Here is a 9,450-nt window from a genome sequence, read left to right as displayed (position 1 = left end):
TGGAGACCCATATCTCCCTCACTAGCTTTAAGCACCAGCTGTCATAGCAGCTGACAGATCACTGCACCTGTACATAGCCCATCCAACGACCTCATCCCCATACTGTATTTATTTATCTTGCTCCTTTGCACCCCAGTATCTCTACTTGCACATCTACCATTCCAGTGTGTAATTGCTATATTGTAATTACTTCGCCACCATTGCCTTACCTCCCTTATCTTACCTCATTTGCACTCACTGTATATAGATTTCTTTTTTCCACTGTATTTGTTTATTCCATGTGTAACTCTGTTGTGTGTCAAACTGCTGTGCTTTATCTTGGCCAGGTCACAGTTGTAAATGAGAACTTGTTCTCAACTAGCCTACCTGGTTAAATAAAATAATAATAAACAAGGAATGTATGGTCAGTTATACACAGGGATTAACATTAAGGTGTGAAAGGCCAGGAGTATTTTATGATTGCCTGAAGATTATGGTGAGTTGAATAAGCTAAGGAGACCACTTGCAGAGAACTATCAGGACCTGTTGTAGTTGCCTCAATAAGTTTACATAGAAACCAGGCAGACACTGAGGCAGGATGTTAGTGATCGCTCTTTATTTGGACTAATACAATAAATACTGGGAACTAAAAAAAGGAGCACTGTCAATTCCCTCCTTTTTACTGCAGCCAATCACCATGCTAAAATTAAAGTCACCCGACTCTTCATAGACCTCAGTAGTCTCAGAGGTCAGTCTGTTGCATTCTGCGATTGGACCTCTCATCTTGAAGGACCTTCAGGGGTCAGCAAAGGTCATGGGAGTCAAAAACAGCGGAAGGTAGAAAGTTGCCTTGTAACCACAGATCTAGGATCAGATTATCCTGCCTACAGTCCAAACATGAGCCATTAGGCAGACAGTAAAATATATGTTCCTGGACCAGTGGTTCGAGGTAAATTATACCTAGTCCTCAACAACAAGGCCGTTCTTCAGGTCAATGATTCCACACCCAACGGCACTTGCATTCTGACATCACAAACAAAATGGAAGCTTGGACAAACTACTTTTTCAGCGAGACAGTGAATCGGATCGTATTCAGTGGGCACGAAATGGGAGAAAATGTTTCGGGAACAGGAAGGTACGAGCTGAATTTATCCAATAAAGAACCCTCATTTTAGTTTGCAAAGCCTTTTACTCCATTGTGCCCTCCTGAACACCATAGATTTCACATAACAGTATTTGGGTAGTGCCATACAAGTGATGTTTCATTGCTCGATTTCCTTTCAAACAAGTGCCAAAGCGTTTTGAAGCATTGCATGTGGACAGCAGTAATATTCAAAATATTTAAAACATTAGTCTTATGTAACATTGGAACATTTTGAAGGAACATTGAAGGAAATGAAAAACAAGGTTAATTGTATGATTAGCAATCCATTGTAGCCAGTTACATAGAACAGCATACATTTAAAACAGCAGCAATTTAAATTACTTTGTCAAAGAAGCCAAGATCATAGAAATGTGACCTGTAGATATCCAATCTCTCCTCTTAAAAAAGGTGTACTCAAACAAGAAAGGCAACACACCCAGATCTAAACCCAGAAGAATACTGTTGTTTTCAAAAAGTATTTCAGTTGTTAAATGGAAAGACAGATACAGGGAGTCTTATTTCCAGTAAACAGCTGAATAGTTAAAAAGTTAACTTAATCAAATATGGTGTCAGTCAGATACTTTCAGCCATTTTCCTGCGTGTTGCTACAGTAACCCCTTTAGTTCTCATGTTGGGAAGTGAATGCATTTCTCTGTGTGAACCTACCTTAAGATCAGTGTAACACTACAACAGTCAATGCAAACAACTTTGAAATCAACAAAAATAGGGATGAGAACTTATGACCAATGCTGGTAAACAAACCCTTTTATACAAAACAACCCCAAACAAAGACAACCATGTAACAATGGTTTCCTCCTAAGCCAATGTCACTTGGTAACAGGTACAGAGCTTGAACAGGTGTTAGACAGGAGGCTATGTACACGTGGAATAGGGGTCCAAGTCCACACACCTTCATTACCAAGTTCACGAAACACCCTTTAGCAGACTGGTGGGTTGAGCAGTATCATAACAACAGCTAGGTAGGTTATCTAGGGCTAGGCTACAATCAGTTGGTAACACAGCCAGGCTCACATGCTAGGCTAGCTATAGGGTTGAGCCAGCGCATTTCCAGTTGTAGCAGGATTGATTACCAGTACAGAGTTGTGCATCTAACTTTATTCTAACACTCCAAACATGATAAAGAGACAAGATTTTAAAAAAAAAGACAAATAAAAGAGAGGACCTTATTGGTAGAGCACAAACATACAGCACGTTGTTTGTTCCCATGGGAACATACCCTGTGGCAGCGAGCTACGAGCTTTGATAGGTTGGGGGTTGCGTCCATTATATGTATTGCCCAATGGGGTTTAGGTTTGGGGATAGGAGAACTTGGTGCTATTGGGGGAGAGGGCTGGGAGGGGCGGGACTGGTCTAACCCTCCCGGGCACTGACGCGTGGCTCGGCCAATGAGCTATGGATGATGCTACTAATTGACTCCACCCCCTCGCCTTCTAGGAAGCTGCGGTGGTCTCCCTCGATGACGTGGACCGACACCTTACCATCACACACCTGAAGAGGAACAAAGCCTGTTATTATAGCAGTGTGTGCGTGTTCCTGTTCATGCGTGTTAGTGTATACCCACCTCGCTCAGTTTGTAGTCAGCCCCCAGGTTGTCTCCGTAGTCACTGCTGGCCTTGGCGCGGAGTAGGGTGACGTTGCCGTGGTATTTGGTTGCCGGGACGTAACCGTCGGCAGCCTTGAGTTTGTAGTAGAAGGTGGCGGCAGCGAATCGCAGGGACTCTTTGCTGACGTTCTTATGGCTGGAGGTGATGAGGTCCACCGCCATGTTGACACGGGCCTTCAGATCAGACAGAGGGAGGAGGGTCTCCAACAACTAGACAGAGAGAGCGAGGAGAGGTAAAAGAGGCAGAACAAGACATGTGAGAATTATACATTGAACCAGACTCAAGTATAATGTTAGTTCAATATTATGCCATAGCCAGTGAGTACAGTATGAGTAGAGGCCATTATCTGCGGTTGTAAAGTGTTGTACCTTGTTGTACTCGATGCCAGTGAACTGCTGGATGAAAGCACACAGCGCTTCAGTCTCTGCCTCAGACTCTTTACCAGGGGTCAGCTTGGATTTGTAGCTCTGAAAGGCAAATAGAATACAAACATCAGGTTAACGCTACACATGACCCTATGGTTAGTTCTGAGTTTATAAGTTGACAGACTCTTTTCAAGTAGAGTTCACTGTGAAGGAACTGAGTATGAGGATGTGTCAGAGTACCCAGCGTTACCTCTCACCTGTGTGTGTGTGTGTCAGTATGGTGTGTGTGTGAGTATCAATACGCTTAAGGTCTGACCTGTGTGTGTGTGTGTGTGTGAGAGTATCAATACGCATAAGGTCTCACCTGTGTGTGTGTCAGTATGTAGACAATGCGTATCACCGGTGTGTGTGTGTGTGAGTATCAATACGCATAAGGTCTCACCTGTATGTCTGTGTGTGTGAGAGAGAGAGAGTGAGTATCAATACACATAAGGTCTCACCTGTGGGTGTGTGTGTGTGTATCAATATGCTTAAGGTTTCACCTGTGTGTGTGTGTATCAATACGCTTAAGGTCTCACCTGTGTGTGTGTGTGTGTGTGTGTGTGTGTGTATCAATACGCTTAAGGTCTCACCTGTGTGTGTGTGTGTGTATGTACAGACAATGCGTATCACCGGTGTGTGTGTGCGAGTATCAATACGCATAAGGTCTCACCTGTGTGTGTGTGTGTGTATGTACAGACAATGTGTATCACCGGTGTGTGTGAGTATCAATACGCATAAGGTCTCACCTGTGGGTGTGTGTGTGTGTATCAATATGCTTAAGGTTTCACCTGTGTGTGTGTGTATCAATATGCTTAAGGTCTCACCTGTGTGTGTGTGTGTGTGTGTGTGTGTGTGTATCAATACGCTTAAGGTCTCACCTGTGTGTGTGTGTGTGTGTGTGTGTGTATGTACAGACAATGGTTTCACCTGTGTGTGTGTGTGTGTGTGTGTGTGTGTATCAATACGCATAAGGTTTCACCTGTGTGTGTGTGTGTGTGTGTATCAATGTGTGTGTGTGTGTGTGTGTACGCATGTGTATCAGGTCTCACCTGTGTGTGTGTGTGTGTATCAATATGCTTAAGGTTTCACCTGTGTGTGTGTGTGTATCAATATGCTTAAGGTCTCACCTGTGTGTGTGTGTGTGTGTGTGTGTGTGTGTGTGTGTGTGTATCAATACGCTTAAGGTCTCACCTGTGTGTGTGTGTGTGTGTCAATACGCTTAAGGTCTCACCTGTGTGTGTGTGTGTGTGTGTGTGTATCAATACGCTTAAGGTTTCACCTGTGTGTGTGTGTGTGTGTATCAATACGCTTAAGGTTTCACCTGTGTGTGTGTGTGTGTGTGTATCAATACGCTTAAGGTTTCACCTGTGTGTGTGTGTGTGTGTGTATCAATGTTAAGGTTTCACCTGTGTGTGTGTGTGTGTGTGTGTGTGTGTATCAATACGCTTAAGGTCTCACCTGTGTGTGTGTGTGTGTGTATCAATACGCTTAGGTTTCACCTGTGTGTGTGTGTGTGTGTGTGTGTATCAATACGCTTAAGGTTTCACCTGTGTGTGTGTGTGTGTGTGTATCAATACGCTTAAGGTTTCACCTGTGTGTGTATCAATACGCTTAAGGTTTCACCTGTGTGTGTGTGTGTATCAATACGCTTAAGGTTTCACCTGTGTGTGTGTGTGTATCAATACGCTTAAGGTTTCACCTGTGTGTGTGTGTGTGTGTGTGTATCAATACGCTTAAGGTTTCACCTGTGTGTGTGTGTGTGTGTGTATCAATACGCTTAAGGTTTCACCTGTGTGTGTGTGTGTGTATCAATACGCTTAAGGTTTCACCTGTGTGTGTGTGTGTGTGTATCAATACGCTTTCACCTGTGGTTTCACCTGTGTGTGTGTGTGTGTGTGTGTGGTGTCACCTGTGTGTGTGTGTGTGTGTATATCAATACGCTTAAGGTTTCACCTGTGTGTGTGTGTGTGTGTGTGTATCAATACGCTTAAGGTTTCACCTGTGTGTGTGTGTGTATCAATACGCTTAAGGTTTCACCTGTGTGTGTGTGTGTATCAATACGCTTAAGGTTTCACCTGTGTGTGTGTGTGTGTATCAATACGCTTAAGGTTTCACCTGTGTGTGTGTGTGTGTGTGTGTGTATCAATACGCTTAAGGTTTCACCTGTGTGTGTGTGTGTGTGTGTGTGTGTGTGTGTATCAATACGCTTAAGGTTTCACCTGTGTGTGTGTGTGTGTGTGTGTGTGTGTGTGTGTGTGTATCAATACGCTTAAGGTTTCACCTGTGTGTGTGTGTGTGTGTGTGTCAATACGCTTAAGGTTTCACCTGTGTGTGTGTGTGTGTGTATCAATACGCTTAAGGTTTCACCTGTGTGTGTGTGTGTGTGTGTATCAATACGCTTATGGTTTCACCTGTGTGTGTGTGTGTGTGTGTGTGTGTGTGTGTGTATCAATACGCTTAAGGTTTCACCTGTGTGTGTGTGTGTGTGTGTGTATCAATACGCTTAAGGTTTCACCTGTGTGTGTGTGTGTGTGTGTGTGTGTGTGTATCAATACGCTTAAGGTTTCACCTGTGTGTGTGTGTGTCAATACGCTGTGTTTCACCTGTGTGTGTGTGTGTGTGTGTGTGTGTGTGTATCAATACGCTTAAGGTTTCACCTGTGTGTGTGTGTGTGTGTGTGTGTGTGTGTGTGTGTGTATCAATACGCTTAAGGTTTCACCTGTGTGTGTGTGTGTGTGTGTGTGTGTGTGTGTGTATCAATACGCTTAAGGTTTCACCTGTGTGTGTGTGTGTGTGTGTGTGTGTGTGTATCAATACGCTTAAGGTTTCACCTGTGTGTGTGTGTGTGTGTGTGTATCAATACGCTTAAGGTCTCACCTGTGTGTGTGTGTGTGTATCAATACGCTTAAGGTTTCACCTGTGTGTGTGTGTGTGTGTGTGTGTATCAATACGCTTAAGGTTTCACCTGTGTGTGTGTGTGTGTGTGTGTGTGTGTATCAATACGCTTACCTGGTTTCACCTGTGTGTGTGTGTGTGTGTGTGTGTATCAATACGCTTAAGGTTTCACCTGTGTGTGTGTGTGTGTGTGTGTATCAATACGCTTAAGGTTTCACCTGTGTGTGTGTGTGTGTGTGTCAATGTGGTCTCACCTGTGTGTGTGTGTGTGTGTATCAATACGCTTAAGGTCTCACCTGTGTGTGTGTGTGTGTGTGTGTGTGTATCAATACGCTTAAGGTCTCACCTGTGTGTGTGTGTGTGTGTGTGCTTAAGGTCTCACCTGTGTGTGTGTGTGTGTGTGTATCAATACGCTTAAGGTCTCACCTGTGTGTGTGTGTGTGTGTGTGTGTATCAATACGCTTAAGGTCTCACCTGTGTGTGTGTGTGTGTGTGTGTGTGTATCAATACGCTTAAGGTCTCACCTGTGTGTGTGTGTGTGTGTGTGTATTAATACGCTTAAGGTCTCACCTGTGTGTGTGTGTGTGTGTGTGTGTATCAATACGCTTAAGGTCTCACCTGTGTGTGTGTGTGTGTGTGTGTATCAATACGCTTAAGGTCTCACCTGTGTGTGTGTGTGTGTGTGTGTGTCAATACGCTTAAGGTCTCACCTGTGTGTGTGTGTGTGTGTGTGTATCAATACGCTTAAGGTCTCACCTGTGTGTGTGTGTGTGTGTGTGTCAATACGCTTAAGGTCTCACCTGTGTGTGTGTGTGTGTGTGTATATCAATACGCTTTAGGTCTCACCTGTGTGTGTATCAATACGCTTAAGGTCTCACCTGTGTGTGTGTGTGTGTGTGTGTGTGTGTGTGTGTGTGTGTGTGTCAATGCTTAACGTCTCACCTGTGTGTGTGTGTGTGTATCAATACGCTTAACGTCTCACCTGTGTGTGTGTGTGTGTGTGTATCAATACGCTTAACGTCTCACCTGTGTGTGTGTGTGTGTGTGTATCAATACGCTTAACGTCTCACCTGTGTGTGTGTGTGTGTGTATCAATGTGCTTGTATCAATGCGCTTAAGGTCTCACCTGTGTGTGTGTGTGTGTGTGTATCAATACGCTTAAGGTCTCACCTGTGTGTGTGTGTGTGTGTGTGTGTGTGTATCAATACGCTTAAGGTCTCACCTGTGTGTGTGTGTGTGTGTGTATCAATATGCTTAAGGTCTCACCTGTGTGTGTGTGTGTGTGTGTGTATCAATACGCTTAAGGTCTCACCTGTGTGTGTGTGTGTGTGTGTGTGTGTGTGTATCAATACGCTTAAGGTCTCACCTGTGTGTGTGTGTGTGTGTATCAATACGCTTAAGGTCTCACCTGTGTGTGTGTGTGTGTGTATCAATACGCTTAAGGTCTCACCTGTGTGTGTGTGTGTGTGTGTGTGTGTGTGTGTATCAATACGCTTAAGGTCTCACCTGTGTGTGTGTGTGTGTGTGTATCAATACGCTTAACGTCTCACCTGTGTGTGTGTGTGTATCAATACGCTTAAGGTCTCACCTGTGTGTGTGTGTGTATCAATACGCTTAAGGTCTCACCTGTGTGTGTGTGTGTATCAATACGCTTAAGGTCTCACCTGTGTGTGTGTGTGTGTGTGTGTGTGTGTGTGTGTGTGTGTGTGTGTGTCAATACGCTTAAGGTCTCACCTGTGTGTGTGTGTGTGTGTGTGTATCAATACGCTTAAGGTCTCACCTGTGTGTGTGTGTGTGTGTATCAATACGCCTAAGGTCTCACCTGTGTGTGTGTGTGTGTGTGCATCAATACGCCTAAGGTCTCACCTGTGTGTGTGTGTGTGTGTGTGTGTATCAATACGCCTAAGGTCTCACCTGTGTGTGTGTGTGTGTGTGTGTATCAATACGCCTAAGGTCTCACCTGTGTGTGTGTGTGTGTGTGTATCAATACGCTTAAGGCTTAAGGTCTCACCTGTGTGTGTGTGTGTGTGTGTGTGTGTGTGTATCAATACGCTTAAGGTCTCACCTGTGTGTGTGTGTGTGTGTGTGTATCAATACGCTTAAGGTCTCACCTGTGTGTGTGTGTGTGTGTGTGTGTGTGTATCAATACGCTTAAGGTCTCACCTGTGTGTGTGTGTGTGTGTGTGTATCAATACGCTTAAGGTCTCACCTGTGTGTGTGTGTGTGTGTATCAATACGCTTAAGGTCTCACCTGTGTGTGTGTGTGTGTGTGTGTGTGTGTGTGTATCACGCTTAAGGTCTCACCTGTGTGTGTGTGTGTATATCAATACGCTTAAGGTCTCACCTGTGTGTGTGTGTGTGTGTGTATCAATACGCTTAAGGTCTCACCTGTGTGTGTGTGTGTGTGTGTGTGTGTGTATCAATACGCTTAAGGTCTCACCTGTGTGTAAGCGGCGACGTAGGAGTGTGATCCGTCGAAGAGGAAGAGGTAGTCTACGGTTCTACCCTGGGCCTGTAGCTGAGAACACATCTCAAACGCCACGCAGGCCCCAAAGGAGTAGCCGGCAATCCGGTACGGACCCTCCGATTGCACCTACACAAATAAAACATAAGCACAGACCGTTATTTATAAAATCACTGTAATTATCTATCATGTGTGTAAATATAAAAATACTAATTAAGTTGTTAGTATCTTTTTTACCTGACGTATACACTCCACATAGTATGTAGCCAGAGACTGTATACTGTCCAAAGGAGCAGCTAGAGAGAGGGGGGCGATAGTTTGTCATTAAGATCAAGTTTACAACTTTAGAGAGAGAATCAGTGTGATTGCGAGTGTGTGTGTGTGATTGCGAGTGTGTGTGTGTGATTGCGAGTGTGTGTGTGTGATTGCGAGTGTGTGTGTGTGTGATTGCGAGTGTGTGTGTGTGTGATTGCGAGTGTGTGTGTGTGTGATTGCGAGTGTGTGTGTGTGTGATTGCGAGTGTGTGTGTGTGTGTGTGATTGCGAGTGTGTGTGTGTGATTGTGATTGAGAGAGAGAGAGAGAGAGAAAGAATCAGTGTGATTGCGAGAGAGAGAGAGAAAATCAGTGTGATAGAGAGAGAGAGAAAATCAGTGTGATAGAGAGAGAGAGAAAATCAGTGTGATAGAGAGAGAGAAAATCAGTGTGAGAGAGAGAAAATCAGTGTGAGAGAGAGAGAAAATCAGTGTGAGAGAGAGAGAGAAAAATCAGTGTGAGAGAGAGAGAGAGAGAGAGAAAAATCAGTGTGATAGAGAGAGAGAGAGAGAGAGAAGAAAATCAGTGTGATAGAGAGAGAGAGAGAGAGAAGAAAATCAGTGTGATAGAGAGAGAGAGAGAGAGAAAAAATCAGTGTGATAGAGAGAGAAAATCAGTGTGAT

General features: G+C 44.3%; 1 protein-coding gene across 2 annotated transcripts in view; it reads right to left on the bottom strand.

Annotated features, from left to right (window-relative positions):
- Nucleotides 1-573: 573 nt before the first annotated feature.
- Nucleotides 574-9,450, bottom strand: part of fasn (fatty acid synthase) — a 58,432-nt gene continuing 49,555 nt past the window's right edge. For both annotated transcript variants that reach the window (XM_052478033.1, XM_052478034.1), the window contains 5 exons: nucleotides 8,752-8,810; nucleotides 8,491-8,643; nucleotides 3,117-3,215; nucleotides 2,706-2,957; nucleotides 574-2,632 (listed from right to left, as the gene is read on the bottom strand). In XM_052478033.1, coding sequence (XP_052333993.1) covers nucleotides 2,495-2,632; nucleotides 2,706-2,957; nucleotides 3,117-3,215; nucleotides 8,491-8,643; nucleotides 8,752-8,810 — 701 coding nt within the window. In that variant the 3' untranslated portion in view covers nucleotides 574-2,494. The remainder of the gene's footprint in view (nucleotides 2,633-2,705; nucleotides 2,958-3,116; nucleotides 3,216-8,490; nucleotides 8,644-8,751; nucleotides 8,811-9,450) is intronic.

This window comes from Oncorhynchus keta, chromosome 24, assembly GCF_023373465.1.
Source record: "Oncorhynchus keta strain PuntledgeMale-10-30-2019 chromosome 24, Oket_V2, whole genome shotgun sequence".
NCBI classification, from domain to species: Eukaryota; Metazoa; Chordata; class Actinopteri; order Salmoniformes; family Salmonidae; genus Oncorhynchus; species Oncorhynchus keta.
Note: the sequence above shows the minus strand (reverse complement) of the source record. Positions and strands in the feature narration are given on the sequence as shown.